Source organism: Cyprinodon variegatus, unplaced genomic scaffold (genome assembly GCF_000732505.1).
Source record: "Cyprinodon variegatus isolate N-32 unplaced genomic scaffold, C_variegatus-1.0 Scaffold231, whole genome shotgun sequence".
NCBI classification, from domain to species: domain Eukaryota; kingdom Metazoa; phylum Chordata; class Actinopteri; order Cyprinodontiformes; family Cyprinodontidae; genus Cyprinodon; species Cyprinodon variegatus.
In genome coordinates, this window is record NW_015150684.1 from 741,638 (window position 1) to 758,906 (window position 17,269).

The 17,269-nt window shown below is 36.0% G+C and overlaps 1 protein-coding gene across 3 annotated transcripts; it reads left to right on the forward strand.

The window, feature by feature from the left end:
• The first annotated feature begins 6,681 nt into the window (after positions 1-6,681).
• Positions 6,682-17,025, forward strand: LOC107088877 (PR domain zinc finger protein 2-like). 3 transcript variants are annotated; one of them, XM_015381331.1, is made up of 4 exons: positions 6,706-6,775; positions 7,915-7,981; positions 10,034-13,891; positions 15,223-17,025. In XM_015381331.1, the coding sequence occupies exon 3, from the start codon at positions 10,036-10,038 to the stop codon at positions 13,864-13,866; it is 3,831 nt and encodes a 1,276-aa protein (XP_015236817.1). In that variant the 5' UTR covers positions 6,706-6,775; positions 7,915-7,981; positions 10,034-10,035; the 3' UTR covers positions 13,867-13,891; positions 15,223-17,025. The 3 variants fall into 3 exon arrangements, with proteins under 3 accessions (XP_015236819.1, XP_015236817.1, XP_015236818.1); XM_015381332.1 differs by having other exon boundaries at positions 6,718-6,775; positions 7,912-7,981; XM_015381333.1 differs by lacking the exon at positions 7,915-7,981 and having other exon boundaries at positions 6,682-6,775.
• Positions 17,026-17,269: the final 244 nt, after the last annotated feature.

Below are 17,269 nucleotides of genomic sequence, written 5' to 3' on the forward strand. Positions count from 1 at the left end.
CCCCCCCACCCCAGAGAGAAATATCAGCTGTGCTGCTGCCATCAACACCCTTGTTTTTAAGAAGATGGAGTTTGGCCTGTTTTTCAGTTTAGTCCTGTTTCTCTTACTGTGACTAACTGTACGTGCTCTCTTTCATCCACTGACACTGGAGCTGGCTCACAGCTCGTCTGCCTGACTATATATTCCCTGGGCCAGTCCGCCTGTGGAGCTGATTGACAGTTACCTTCTATAAATCTGTTTCTTTTTCCATGTTTGCTTCTGTCTCCTTGAAACCCAGTCGGCCTCGGTAGATGGCCGCTAACACTGAGCCTGGTTCTACTGGAGGTTTCTTCCAGTTAAAAGGGAGTTTTTTTCTCCACCGTCCCTACCTGCATGCTTAGTGTGAGGGATTGCATTCGAGTCAATGACTCGATGCAATCAACTGGTTTTCCTTAGATAGAAACTTTGAATCTGATTGTAAATAGTAAAAATTATACATTTAACAGAAGCATTAAAATCATAAACTACAATGCAAATATAGCAAATATGCAAATATATATTTGACATTATGGAAATGAGTCCTTGATCTTTATGAGAAAACTGCAGTGAACAATGTTATCAGTGATGATTTAAAGTAGCCAACCCTGTTGATCCATTTCAAGGTTTCAGGTGGTTTGTTCTCTAAGTGGAATGGGAAGCGAAGGCTGCGTTCCTTTGTTAAGTTCTTTGAAAAGGTCACTGAGAGCTGTATGGTTTGTAACAAACAAGACTCTAAGATGTATTCAGTCCCAAATGTTTAAGTTCTTAACATACCAGTAGCAAGATTTAAAAATCTATCTGGGAACAAACAGAAAGCCAGAAATGCTGTCATGTTATTAGCAGACATCATTAAAGTAATATAATCTATAAAAGTATTGCTAGTTCTGATTGTTCTTAGTGTTGTTAAGATGATAGTGATCTGAGTTTGGAATATAATGACACAATCACCAGCATGCAGGGTAACATTGTAGTGTCGTTGGCTTGTGTTTTGATGGAAAAATTTCCAAAACTGACTTAATGTTTTACCAGCCTCTAAATGTTTATGAATTCATGCATTTATGGAACTTCATTTTTGTCTTTTATGTGTTCTTGTTTGAAAATTTGTGTCACTTTAGTTAAAAAAAAAAATAATTCTGTTTGTCTCAACCACACATGTTCTAGTCTGCACATCTGGCACGTGAAAAAAGCCATTCATTTCATCTTAAAGACCAGTGACAGAATCTTGTCAGATCACAGTCAAGTCTTTGTCTTTGACTCTGCGGTATATCTTTTTGTCAGGAACCATTATGGTTTCATGTCAAAGTCTTGCTTAGTGATCTCTCTGATATATGGACACATCAGGGCCAACTTGTCATCTTTTTTCTCTTTGTCTCCATTGTCTTGCGCTAATGTTAAATGTTACATTGTGTGGAGAGTTCTGGGCACAAACATCACTACAGGAAAACTTGAAAGTGTTTTGCAAATTTTATATCTTATTCTCAAAGGTTCATGTCTTATTTTAAGGGGATGGTTCTAGATTTTTGAACAGATTTCTTTTAAAAACTACTTAATATATTTTATCGAGATGAATAGATGGATCTTTTTAGGATAAAGATTCAGTCATTACTTTGTAATTTTCTGCCTTACACCTAATTCCAAAGTCTTGCTCTTCATTACAATGTGTGTGTGCAAAAGTATTTAGCTGTTTATATCATTACACATGTGAAATCTTTGCTTCATTTTTTTTGTTTTAATTAGTTGTTTATATTGTATAAACAGATACAGTATCAATTTTTCCTTATTGTCTAAAAATAAAAAATCAGAATGACATTTAAGAAACTTTATTTGAATTCTGAAGTTTACGCAAAATTCTTAATATTTGGAAGTGCCACATTCAAACTTTAATACAATCTTGTACATCATTTCACAAAAAAAGCTTTACTAACTTAGACTTAAACTCTATTGTTATTTTTTTATATACACAGAGTGAACGAGCATCTTAGCAGTGAAATTAACATTTCCATTTATAAAGTCCAGCAGTGATCAAAAATGTAAACAGTACAGGAGAAAAAGAAAACCAGTTTAAGACATAGTGCAAAAAGCATTGATATGAAAAGGTTCAGAGCAGTGCAAAATAAAAAAAAATAGATATGGTGCTAAATGTAGTAGAACAGGGAGCTATTTCAAGGGATTTGAAAAAATGCATATATGATGTTTACAAGTGTGATGCAGAGTCCAGATTTGTGACTTGATTGGACAAAACCTTGAAACTCTGCCTGCAAACTCTATAAAAAGGAGACCAAGGCCTTGTGATGGATAATGCAAAACACAAACTTTGTTTTCCTTAAGCCACTTTGTAACTGGTGTCATGGTATGTTTGAAGGTCCTTTTGAAAGGACCGTTACCATTAAAGCTTTGGCTAATGTCCAGATATGTGACTTTATTTCTGCACACATCTATTTGGGAAAATCCTCCAGTCTCTCCTATGGTAAAACTACCCCACATGATACTTCCACCCTCTTACTTCCCAGTTGGGAAGGTTTTCTTCTTGTACAGGAACTGCTTTTGTTTGTTTGTTTTATCGTTAAATCTTTGTTTAATCAGGTAAGTCCATTGGTAGTAGAAAAAAAAGTACCAAGCATAATATAAAAAACATGATCAAACCTTATAAGTTTCACTGTTGATAATAAACGTGTATTCCCAGCTTCAGCCACCCTCATCTCAAGGGATTTTGCTTTATTTTTTCTAGGGGCTCATAAGCCATAAAACCCCAAAATCTCTGACCTGTTTCCTAAATCATGGCTGGACGTTGCCTCAGTGTTATACCTGCATATATTTGTTGGAACAGATAAGAGCGACACCTTAATGCATCTCCAAATAGTACCCAAGCAGTGATGAGTGCTTTACCCTATCTACAGTAGGCTTATCTTGCTTTTTTTTTTCTTTCTATAATTTCATTCAAGGAATCAGCATGTTAAAAGTGTAACATTGAAATCCAACCACAGGTGCTGCAAATCAGAAACTAATGTCATGGTTTTATCTGGGGATATGCTAAATGAGGAAAATAATAATATATTTACTCTTTTTCAAGTTTAGCAAGAAAAAATAATTTTGGTAAATGATATAAAAAATGAGAAATCTGACGTAATGTCAGACAATAAAAAGAATACATTATTTTTATTATCCCCTTCTGCAGTATTTATGGATTTTTTATCATTATTTGACAGACCAAGGGATCACAGATAAACATCAGCTGAAAGATAAAATATGTGACAGTACTTTTCCTATTATCAAGTGCAATTACGGTACATAATACTAAGCGGAATTCTTAAAACAACCCAATCAAAAAAAGAAATTCTTTCCAAAGTGTTATTTTACTAAATATAATTAAGTGCAGAACAATAAAGGTAAACTAATTCTATTCTGCCTATGAAAGGGTTAACAAAGCAAAGGAGCTGTTATTGTATTATCTTTATTTTTGACATTTAGTTTGAGCAAAAATACTTTATTTGTTATGTTTTTCTGCTTCCTACAGGAAGATCACTGCTATTTTATTTCTTGTGTAAATTATTATAGACTTCTGTATAAATAATCCCCCCAATGCAGCGCTCATGACCACAAAACATCACTTGCATAAACTGCTAATTTCTTTAGAATATACTTGTTTTAAGGAGGTAAACTGAAGCTTGTGTTCTGGGTGCCTCTTAGACAAGCTATTAAGTTCAGTGTCTAGATCCAACTCATCTGAATCTATACTAAATGATGAGGCAGAGAGTGTTGTCTGCTGCAGGTAAGATACTAACTACTTCTAACTTTTAAACAGAACCTCAGTTCAAAACTCCTGCACCATCCATTGATCTGTTTCTTAGCAATTTGAAGAACAACTAAATGGGTTATTGAAAAGGAAGGCCCTTTCACATCTCATATATGTATACTTGAGGTTTTGTTTTTATTTAGTCTTTAAAATAGTGCCCCCTATGATCTAAATCTAACAGGGTCTACTTACATTCAGAACTTGCCTGCAGAAATCATATCCACGTGGAAACACTCACATGCATGTGAAAACATCATGGCAGTAATGTTAGACATTCTGTTCGGATAAAGTTGAGGATAATGCAAACAAATCAAATGTTTGTATACAGTTTACATGCTGCACACAATATGATGCAATGATTGACGGCTGTGAACCATAACTTCATTCCACAGGTATCTGTTAAGACTTAAAATGTCTGACTTTGCTTTTACACAATTAGGCCTTTAACATTAAGTTCAAGTTAATTAATCAATTTAATCTTTAATTTTTTAACGTTACACATTTGTGTTACTGAGTTCATTCCCACACATGATCTCATATGTCACAGGAACTAAACATATTTGTTCCTACCATAACTAACTCCTGAGGGGTCACTGAGGTATGAATTTATGTCTAAACTAAATTTTATATTTTGCATGATATCTGTTGAGACTAACTAACAATGCAACTAACAAAATTAGATTTTTGCCACTGCAATATGTCTTATGTGTAAAGTTGAACTTTTCTTTTATTATTATTGTTCATCCTAAATACTCCTTCTGTCTAATTGCTTCTATTCCATTTGAATTGGATATTTTACCCCTGCATTTGAGTGATCAGCAATAATTGCATTTTTCCATAACAAGGAGACCCAGTTTTAAGCTGCTGACTAAGGTTTCCTTGGTGCAGTTGCCATCAGCTGTGAAAGACACACCAGAGCTTTTGGCAGGTCAGCAGCGCCTTGTTACAGCATGCTATGAATATAAACAATCCCAACCAACCTACCATTAGAATAGCTCCTGTTTCACATGCTGTTTTAGATAACTAAATGCAAAGTTTAAAAAGATGATTCTCAAATACAGCGAAGAAAAAAGAAAGGCTTAGCAGGGGCGTTATTTATGATCTTTCATTATGGCCCACAGAGGTCTGGCATGTGGTGACACAGTGAAACAACACTCAGCCAACATGCAACATAACAACAGACATCCCATGCATGTGCCATAAGAGCACCACCCATATGCACAAAAGTGGCACCAATGCACTTTGGTTAGGGGTCCTAAGAACTCCTATAATGTTGCTATGAAGCCATAGGAAGCCAAATAGTTAGTTTTTTTGTGCATGTGTAAGATTGATATGTACCCAACTATTTGGATCATTTGAAATCGAGGAAAACTGAGAACACATGACATGAGGCATTATTAATTTTAATGCCAGAACAATGTAGCATCTGTTTTCCAAAGCATTTTGACATAGAAATAACATAGACAGCTGAAAAGATAAGGTTCCAACAACAGTGATATAAAAATTTGAATATTTAAACAGGAATTTACAGGTTGAACATATGTTTAAAGCAATGTTCAGTTTTTATCTACAGTCTGCTTTAATGAATTGTTTCTTTCTTGAAAATTAGTTGTAAATGTTTATTTACTTTAAAGCTTCAATGAAGCTAATTTAATAAAACTACATGATTTATCTATGTGTGGATGCACAGAGGAATTTTCATGAACTCTTTGGTGATTGAAGGTATTCATAGATTGTATACATTAATTGTAACAATCAATTGTCATTATGAAACTATAATATAATAACATGCAACACACAAACACATAGATAACTTAAGTTAATTTATCAGAATGAAATCATTACATATTCAAAAATAATCTTGAGTAAATAGGTAAATGTTATAATTCATGGACAGGCGGGGGCGCGCATCGGTTGACTGCCACATTAAAACATTTCTTTAATTTTGCTCCATCTAGTGGTCAAAATAGTGTACTACAACGGTATGGAATTTTGAGAATAAAGTTTATGCATATTTGAAAAAAGAATCTGACTATATATATATATATATATATATATATATATATATATATATATATATATATATATATATATATATATAACGCCTAAAAATACCTAAAAACTTAATTCGTGAAAAGATAATCTATTTTATCACAGAATGTCGAACTATGTTCTCTGAGTTAAAAACTTTTAAAGTTGATATACATTTAAAACTCCTAATCACTTGCTGTCCAAAAATTTAAAAGCTTTTCTGCTGACTGACATCTTTAGTAGCTTATCCATCAAAGCCAAAAGTTATAGCTAAAAGACGAGTTCAGCTGGTGAGAATGCTGAATACAGCACATGTTAAACTTCAATACATTTGTGTAGCAAAGCAACTACAACGTTTTAACGATTTATTAAATATACCTTAAAACCAATTTCAGCAAATATATTCTTTTTTTTACTAAGTTTTTAACAAATTTTAATTAAACCATAAGCAATTACCTATATCATTTGAAGTGTTGCAGCACTTCATAATGTCAGGACAACGTAAAATATACTTTCCAGTGATTATTAAGTTCAATATTTAATGTAATATTTATTCTTTTTTTATGTTTTACACTAAAACAACCCAGGCTATATGCGTCAGACAAAATTTAACCTCCATGTTACAAGTATTTTATTTTTTTTATTATTTGCTTGTTGAGGTTTAAATGTTTAAACGCTCTATTCTTGTTTGTATCATTATAAAATTATAATAAAAGTCCTGCACATGTCCGCTATAAATAAGGGCACCTTCTGGTTCTTTTAAACGCTTAACCCTAAGAAACGTGTCGCTGATTGGTTAGATTCTGACATCCCAGTTCTCTGTCCAATCAGAACGCTTGAATTTTGTTGATAGAGTAAAATAGAAAAAAAAAACAGTCTTCAAGCTGCACAACAGGATTGTTTCCAACATTTCTTCGACTTTGGAACCAAAATGTATGTATTGAGACCTTAGTTCTCTCCTTTTAAAACGAATTCATCAAGATACAGCTTCGGCTGGTGCGTTAAATATTTGCCTTTTAATTCTGACATTAGCTAACAAGCTAGTGCTAGCATTGTAGCTTTCGGTTGATGCAATTCGATATCAATTTCCGCGCTTAAACTGCTGCATGGAGCGTTGTCAGACGTCATCTTAATTATTTCGTGTGTCTGTTTCCTGTTAGGTAGTTAGTTAAACGTCTGCATTCGTATGTCAAGTTGTTTTTATATCAAGACGAGCTAGCTTGCTCTGTAGCAGGAGAGCAAATGACGACGTGTTGTGTGAGCATTTAGCAATGGAGCGGGGAACGTCACTGAGCCAGGGGAGGCGCACGTCAACGCCTGTCTGCCTTTAACTTGTTAAAATAAAACAACTGCTCTTTATTATTATGTACTTCTTAGTGATCAAAATATTTGTTGCCATCTACAGTGATTGCATTGAAAGTAAATGTTTAAATAGGTCCTACTGAATCCTTTCTGCAGGCCCCCGAAAAGGTATTGATCTAACTAATTTATAATGAGTAGTGTCTCATTTCGGCAATATTTCACACGATCCTTCTTTTAAAGGTTACGGGAATGTAAATTAGTTTAAAAGTCTGTGCTATCATTTCCTATTTTTGCTTACATGTGTTTGAAAGATGTGTGGGCAAGATTATGGAAAATAAATATAAAAGGTTTATTTTAAATACCTCCAAACCCGTCTGACCATCATTTTATTGATGGCCTACCATTTTGTCTTAGACGGTAAGGGTTATCTCTATGTATGCTGCCCTTTTAAAAAAAAAAATTAATGTTTCAATAGTATTTCTTAATCATTGATATAACAAAAAGAATTGGATAATGACGCCTCTCTTAGATATTAAGCTTGTAATTATATGGAAACGATTGCTTCTCTTATCCATTATTATGTTTTTATTATTTTCTTCTTACGTGCTAAATTCTAAAATATTTCAGGATAAAAACATCCTAATAAATGAAGTACTACAAAAGTCATTAGCTTCCACATTATTGCTTAGTGTTGTGCTTCTTTTCTATTTACTGAATCCACTGACAAACTGTTTCCATTAGACCATTAACATATGTCTTCTTGCCAGCAGAAACAAAAAACCCAGAAAATCTGCACATAATTCTTGAAACATCCATTCCACAATTGCAATTAAAATGGTAAGCCATGTTAGATATTATTTTAAATTACCCACCTATTCAGAAGCCCTTGTCAGTGAGATGGGTGCTGCTTTTAAAAACAATTATCCCATGTTTTAATTTTTGTAATATTAAATTTTTAATCTAAACTTATTCTTGATGTAAAGTATTACAGTTTGTAGAAAAATAAAATTATGATATCATTTTCAAAGTGTGAGAAAAGCTTTCCGGCCAGCCTTGCGATTCATAATAAATGAATAGGTCCTCTTTTTAAATCATGAATTAAATGCGATTAACCACAATTATAAGAAAACTGAGTTCAGTCAACTGGCCACACCCAAGGTTACTATCAGAAGCAGGGCTCCAAGGTTTGTAAGCAAAAAAAAAAAGAGGCAAACAAAACGCCTGTCTAACATTTGGCAAAAGCATTGTGGGAATACCAAAGACTTAAGGGGAAAGTTTTCTCTGGACTGATGACTCAAAGCTGTAATGTGCTTCCCAACACATAAAAAGTAACGACCAAAAAAAACTAGCTTATTCATAGGTGATGATCTGGAGCCGTTTTTATTGCTTGGCTTACAGCAAATAATAAAACAATAATTCTGCTCTCTTCTAGTAAATTCTGAAGGAAGATGTCTAGCCATCTTTTTAGTGGCTTCTAAGCTCAAAAGCTGTTTGGTTTTAGGGTAGGTTAGCAGAATGATTGGAAGTGAGGCTGTAACTAAAGATTATTTTGCAAATCGATTAATCTCTCTACTTTTTCAATTAATCAGTTAATAATTCGTCAGCAAAAGGTTCCTCAAAGAAGATTTTTTACAAAATTAAACCAATGGAAAGTAAAACTTTTCCACTTGAGGATATGGATAAAGCATATTGACAGACAAAAAGTTTTTTTTTTTTTATCTTAAATGCAAAATCTTTATATATATTTTTTTCTACAATTTTGATATAATTACTACTCTTACTCTAAGTGGATTGCTCTCTCAGCTAAATGCATCTCTGTATACTCCATTTAAATAACTAATTATTCAATTAGTTGCCGATTATTTTGATAATTGATTAATCGCGATTGATACGATTAATTTTTTCAGCCCTAATTCTAAGCGCTGTTAAATAACTTTAAAAATAGAAAGTTTTAGAGAAACCTAGCAAAAGTTCGAACTTAAATCAGTTTGTGATGGTGTAACTGTTTCTCTCTTAAAGATATATTAGAAGATGTTCTTTTTCCGGGTGGATCATCAAAACAAGTGGTCCTCCTACATGTCAATCATTCTGGTAATATGTTTACGTACGGCCGTCCTAAGTGCTCGTACCCATTTTCACTTAACTGTGGTGGGTCTAATGTAGTGGAAAAATGTAAAATCTTCTTTTGGAAAGGAAGCCTGTATGAGCGACGCAAACAGCAACTTTTAAACAGAGCGTGCACGAGGAGAAATGGGCTCATCCACGTTCTCACACACGTTTAATAGGAATTCCCTAGCTGGAGCGGATACAGGGTTGTGCATGTGCATTTTTTTTTTTTAAAGTGGAGAGGGCGGGTCTTTTCAAAAATCTGCGAAAATCCTCCTATATCTTTGAGCATGCTTAAGTTTTTTTTTCGGGTTCTGATATTTTAACAAGTCTAACGAGGGGCCAGATACTTCTACTACATTTTACATCAGATGTTACACCTGTGTAGAAACATTATACTTTCAACTATTCTTCGTACATATACAGCAATTTATTTTCATAAACAAATAAGATTTTGAAGAACAACACACTTACTTGTTTCAGTATTAGGTGTCCTCTTTATCTTGGTCTCAGAATAAATTTTCTTTTCTTATTAAAATGTATAGAAATAATGGATAGCAACTGAATCTGTTACTACCAAATGGTAAGACTTAGCTTTTTACTCCATACCTACAAAAATCTTTTGTTTTTATGGCAAATAAGTTTCTTCAGGTTTATTTAAAAAAAACTTACAAATCCTTAAAATTCAGTATTTCATTTTAACTGAATAAACATAATTTGCTACATCTCTTCAAATAACCTTCATCAAGCCTCTAAATGTTGGAATTCCCTTTGTCTTAATAGGTATGACTGCTGCAGCAACCCTGTGTGAAGGACAGATATCAGTATCCTCAGTGAGAATGGATGACTCTTCCAACTTGTACGTCTCTGATCTTGGAGAAAAGGAGGGTACACAAGAACATCTGGATATCAGCTGGGAGCATATATACTCTCACAGGCTCCCCATCAAAGATCAAGACGCTTTTGTCTGCCAGGACTGTAACAGATGCTTTACCTCCAAACAAGGCTTAGAACAGCACATGCATGTTCATCACCCTTATCAATCTTTAGAGAAAATTTCCACAAGTCCAGACAGACAGCACCAGGAGTGCAGCATCCAGGATAACCAACAGCAGCCTAAAATGAAGGAAAATGCCGAGCTGTCGCAAGAGGAAATTCCTGAAGCGTTACTAAGTGAGTCATTACACCAACAGACACAAACCGAGAAAACTGTTTCTGCAGCTGTTTTGGAAAATAACGGAGAAGAAGCAGAGCAATTCATGCTAGATATGTCAAGTAATATTTCAGAGAATCTTGGCTTTTACATTGATGGAAATATACTGTCAACAGGTACAGTAAATAACTGTGAGATGGCGATACACTCTGGGTCCTCACCTTTAGTCGGACTGGACGCCCTAATTGTGGGTGCTGCCCAGATTGGCCAAGTTCTAAACACAGATGCAGAGACACCTGGTCAACAACAATCCAAGAGAAGAACCGCAACACCTCCCCTTCTACCACAGATCAAAACTGAACTGCAGTCTGAGGTGGTTGTGTCTTTATCCTCGTCATCCCAGCTGTCGCCGTCTGTGAGCATTCAGGAGGAAAGCATGGTGTTCCTTTCTCCAAAGCTTAAGCAGCTTGTTGAGAAGCAGGAGGTTTTTAAACCCACAACAACCCTCACTGCTGATGGGCAGAATCCCTCTATACCTATCTCACTCTCAGTCCTATCCTCTGGGTCAGGAAAATTTAGGAGAAGAACAAGCTCCCCAACCGGTTCCCCGCAGCAAACTCCAGCAGCAAATGAAGAAACAGGAGAGCTGGATCCATTAGATTTGGGTGAAGGAGGTAACCGACAGATTGAAGTTAAACATAACTCACCTGTTCAGCCAACAGGAACTGATAATATTGACATGGCTCAAACAATCACAGTGTCAGAAGTCAGTCCTTTATCATCTGAGAGCTGGACCACAGCAACTGGTGGTAATCCCTGTAACCAGCGACCCCTGGATCTCTCCAACACAGTCAAAAGAAATGAAGATGAAGCGTCAGCTGAAGCTGCTCTAGATTTAAGTTTACAAAGAAAGAGCCCTGGTGAACCTGAACTGATATTTAAGGGTTTAAATTCAAATCTCATGGAAAAGGTTTTAATTAAAAGCCACTTGAATACAGAAACTCCTGTAGTCACAGATTTAACTCTTGTAACGGGTCCGGACATTGTTAGCCCACTAGAACATGTCACTGAGGGGCTTGTTTATGGAATCGCCATACCACCTAATTCCCTGACTCCGTCCACTGCGTCGCTTACTCCTCTTACCTTGGAACCATCTGCACAATGCGCCATAGCATTTGCTTCCCCCGTCACTCACACTGTACTCCCTTCTGCTCCCTCAATAATCACAGTTTTAGCACCACCCATTTCCAATCCTTCAAGCCCACCCATTCAAGTACTCGCCCCAAACATATCACCTGAGCCCTTGGTAATCTGCACAGATGAAAGAATTAATGCCTCACAGTGCGATTTGACTGCTGCATTTGCCTCTGCAAATTCTGCAAACATTGTCACTCTCTCCCAGCCTCTTGACCCAACTCTGAACCTTCCCGGCCATGTGTTTCTCACTGATCAGATTGCGCTAGACCAACAGATGGTTGATTCTGTTCCAATGTCAGAGGTACCATTTCCAGCCGCTTTAAATTTAAATGATTCTCTGCTCAGCATTGCCAGCAACACCGTCTTAATAGAATGTACAATAGCTCTGGAAGCTCCAGGAAATGTTGGGCCAACTTCAGTGGCTTTACAAGAGAATTCTGCAGAGCCTCCAGATCCTGACCAAATAGTCATTAGTCACAAAGAACAGCAGCAGATTTCATCCTTGCCTGACCCTCCACCTGTTGACCCTGTAGTTCCTATTTCTTCCATCGCAGAATCTTTAGCCCCCACTCCCAACACCCCACTGATGTCTGATCCCCCTCCTGTGCTAGATTCAAGACCTGATCCAGAACCTGTTTGTACAGAGCTTCCTCCCAAAGAAGCTGAGGAAGTTTTTGATAGGTCTGTTTCTACGTCACCAAATACCTCTCCTTCACCTCCTTCTGGCAAAACTGAGGAAGAGCCCTCCCATGAAACAGAAGTTAATGCTGAGGAACAGACTTTCGCTAAAAACTTCATCTGCAATGTGTGTGACAAGCTCTTCCATTCAATGAAAGAACTTAGCCATCATGTAGCTGAGCATGCTGATGAGTGGCCCTACAAATGTGAGTTCTGCGTGCTGCTATTTGGCAAGCCATCTGCTCTGCTTGACCATCGATCGAGCCTCCATGGTGTCGGAAAGACGTATGTTTGCAGTGTATGTACGAAAGATTTTGTCTACCTTTGCAATCTGAAGCAGCATCAAAATGAGCTGCATCCCGGTCAGCAGTGCTCATACACAGAAGAAGAAAAAGGCAAACTTAGACCTCAGAACTACAATAACACGATTAAAACCAACACGGATCCTTCAGCCACTAAATTGGGAGATAAATCCATAAAATCCGTGAAAAAGGAAGAATGTGATGTTGACATTGCTGCAGATGAGGTGTTCACAACAGTTCTGACTTTGGATGGAGGTAAAATTAAAGGGCCGGATGTTCGTCTTGGCATAAACCAGCATTATCCCAGCTTCAAGCCACCTCCTTTCCCTTACCATAACAAATCCCCTGCTGGCTCACTTGCTTCAGCTACAAACTTCACAACTCACAACATCCCACAAACCTTCAGTACAGCTATTCGTTGCACCAAGTGTGGGAAAAGCTTTGACAACATGCCAGAGCTGCACAAGCACATCTTGGCATGTGCAAATGCAAGCGATAAGAAGCGATACACACCAAAAAAAAATCCTGTCCCTTTACGCCATTTTGCTAAAACTCAGAATGGAGTACTGTCCACGACAAATTCTGCTAACGGACAAAACACCTCAGTCAGAATCAGCCAGGCAAACCGGTCCAAACCAAGTCAAGACGCACCGGTCAAGATCAAACTACTTAATAAACGGAAGAAGAAGTTTGTCCAGAGGATAATGCCTCATAGAAACAAGTCGATTTCCTCAACAAATAAACTGTCACCTACACAGGTAGAGATCTTTGTCTGCCCACACTGCAGCAGGGAGTTCACAATGCGACGCAGCAGGACCAAACACATGGCCGTCTGTCCCCAAAAACTCAAAGAGATGAAGAAAAGAAAAGAGGGAGGGATCTCTCTCACAAAAGAAAACAACGAACACTCGCTTCGAGGAGTTTCCCATTTAAAGGAGAAACTGCAAGCTCCGCCTCGGCATAACACAAGACTCCAAACATCTGGCTCTGCGAAGAGGCCTTCCATTCTCCCAGTGCAAACCGTCTTCTCTAGCAAGCGAAGTAAAATTATCATTAAAGAGAGCATACAGCCAAAGCTGGAAGCGCCCGCACTGGCACAGGTTCCCATTCGCACGTTTAACCCCTCTATGCGGCAGTACAGCAGAATGCAGCACAGCATCAAAGGTATTCCCATTAAAATCACTTTTGTGAAACCTTCTCAGAAAGATGAAGCTGCTGCCTCTCAGATTCAAGGAGTAGCACCTGGAACCATCACCGGCTGCTCTAAGCAGAAAACCTCCACTTGATGACATAAATGGTTAACTAAGATGGGTAAGTAGAATACTTTAGAAAAAAAACAAACTCAATTGTACTAATTGCATAATAAGAAAGAATATTCAAAATAAGAACGTTTTAAGAACAGTTCATCTTTCATTTCAGTAGCATAATAAATGATTCATACTTCCACCTATCTAAGATGGGGTCACAGGATTAAAGGGTCCAGGATAGACATCCAAACATGCTTACACTTCTAGGTGATGCAGTTCCACTACCCTTAGGCACAAACCATTTTCGCTATGCAGGAAGCTGCTTTGCCTGCTTGTATCCAGGCTTTTGTTTTTTTTAGTAGTGACCATAGGAGAGGATTTAAAGCCGTGTTTACCAACCTTTTTTTGTCTTACCATGAGTGCCCCTCTCAATCAAAAATATTTATTACTGACCAAAACTGGAACATACAATAGTTGATTGTAAAATTAATTAGTTTTACTTTGTTTTCATCAAGACACCTGAGCTGCTTTGATGAGCTCTGTCTCAGGCTGTTCTCCACATCCAGTCTGTTCATTTATTTAACTATCTAAGAAATTAAATATTTTCATGTACCCCTTGCAATGCAGTAGCGGACCACTAGCTGTATGAGTACCCCCGGTTTGGAATCACTGATTTAAAGGATTATAAAATGACAATTTTCTTTTTTTGTCTCAGCTTAAGTTTTTATTTTCTAACCCCAATGGATTGAGCAAGCATCCAAATTCTGTATTAGCTCACAATAGCTGTGTTTATATTAACCTTCAAATTGCGTAAAACGTAATAACTGTACTAAATAGAAAAACTGCAATTTAGAAAAAGTCTTGTTTTTAAATTTTTTTTTTGTTATAAAATATTTGGTGGTTTTTCTGGTGCATCAGAATTTATATATATTCATAAAACTGCAATGGAAACCCTTTTTACCTTACTGCCTTGTAAAGAGACGAAGACAAACAATGCCATGGTTTATTTGGATTCATGTGGAGTCTGACGATGAGCATTAGAGTTGTGACTGAAATATGAACATGTCTGATGTGTTTAAATCTGCTAGGAAAATAAAATATTGATAAAACTAGAAGTACTCTTTTAAATTAATATTTTTCAGTGTGAAAAAAAAAAAGTTTTTAAACATATTCTCTGTGTCAGAGTCAACATTACGACCATCAGTACTCTATAAAGCCCTTTTTAGTCAGCAGTTAGTACCCATAGAAATTTTAGAGACTTGGTGATCATACAGTATAATGCTCTTCCTTTGTCCTTACTAGAGGTAAACGTGAATTTGAAGGATGTTTTATGTAAAGCCCAATGTTGTTGTTCTATTCATAACTTTTATTTCTTGTCCTTTTTTGTTGTTTCAGGAGTGCTGCTGTTTGAAACTGTTCATTATTCTACTGGGAGAAATACGAGTACGCACACTGGAAACCTAGTAGAGCTCGCGGCTGTATTATACTGTACAATAACTAGGTTAAAAAATGGAAAGGATAAAACAAACCTGTCTGTCAAGGGAACCTTTTATTCAGATGTTTGTCATTTTAGTTGCTTGGGTTTTTGAAGAAAAATGCTCTTCATTTCATGAATTTGCTGTCTTCAGCTTGGAGTTGCTCTCAAAGGCAATCTGGCTGCTTACTGCCAGAAATTGGAAAAATGAAGGAGGATGAACTGAGCTTAGCTTTCTGGTGATTTCTTCAGAATGGGTGGTTTAGAGAGCATGGCAGGTGGGCAATCATTTCTGGCATGCATTTGCACTTTTTTCTTGTTTGACTCTGTTGCCTTTTGGTTTCTATTTGGTACTGCATGCTGTCTGCGAGCTTCTGCTCCATCTATGTTGATTTAAGATGCATTTATGTTAATATAGCTCCAACACTGAATCTGATCATAAACCTTTACTATAATGGGTAAACAATTTGACTTGATTACTGTTAAAAAAATGTAAATGTGATGTTTTTTTTTTCCTGAGGTTAAAATAGAATTTAAAAATTTAGCACCATATATTGTAAACTTAGCCTAAAGCTCTACAATTAGTGTCCTCATGTGTTTTCTAATCATAATTCTTTTAGAAACACAGCTGATGTATGTTTTCCACAATTACTATGAATGTAACATTTACTGAAATTAATGCTAAAGAATTTTATAGCATCCTGCTGCTACTGAAGGAGTCTGAATAGAATGCTCTCTTGTGCCAATACATTTATTTAAAAAGGAGAAATATAGCATGACAGTGGTGAACATACTTCACTTTTAAGTGTTTCTCAGATTAATATATTTTTTTGTTGCTTTATGCCATTGTTTATTATTGAAATATACTTTAAAATCTGATCTGTTTGAAATTTTCATTTAGAAGTTTTTAAAATATTTTCCTAAAGTTAGGTGGATAATGATTTTTTGTTGTTGTTGTTGCAGCCAAATGTGCATTTACAGATTAATGTAATTAAACTACACCTGTGAACTCTTTTAATTTGCACTGCAGCTCTAAATAGAAGCACTGTATTCTGTGAAGGTTGTTGCATCTTTGACAGACCCAATCACAACATTTGGGATTTAGGCATTCTAATCTGATTTACCTTTTAGGATTTATGCTTTGTTTTGCACATCTTCCCACAAACCCTTAGCAGACCGCGGTTTTGCGGTGGTTTCGTTCCCATACAGTACTTGGAAGATAGTATTTGTTTTCATCCACAAGATAAAAACTGTTTTTTTTTTTTTTTTGCAACTTAAAATTCTGTTTTTTGGCCAGCTGATGATATTCTTGTGGGACAGAAAATATTTTGTTGCTAAGTCAAATCAAAGTATTTGTTTTCTTATATTGACTGAAAATTTGACAAATGACTGCTATACAGGGTAATTATTTTGTGAGATTGAATTGATAATTGTGTTATATAACTTATCTCACACCTGTGCATCTGTAATCTTTTTTTTTTTCCTGTCCTTTTTGGGCGAAGCTGGTATTTTTGCTTTGGTTCTGACTCTAACCTGTTGGATGTACAGGATGGAGCTTGAGACTGATGCTGAACTGTGACAAGTGCTTGTAGCATTTCAAAATGTAAATGGACTCGTGTATATTTATTACTAATTTAAAATCATGTTCTTAAATAATTCTTCTGTATGATTTGCACTAAAGTTTTTTTTTTCAAGCAACTGTTAAAAATAAAAATTTGAGAATGTTGAAGGAAAATGTGAATTTCATATGATTCTATATTTAGAAAATGTTAGTTATCAGTTGGCATCAATCGTTTTAGCTGACCTGCTTAGACAATAGTCATTGTTTTTTTAATATTACCGGTATTCTGAAAAGACTAATTAACAACTAACACTTTTCCTATGGTAAATGGTAAATGGCATGTACTTATATAGCGCCTTTATTCAAGTTAGAAAGTCAGAAAGTCCTAAAAGCTCACTGTGTTTCTG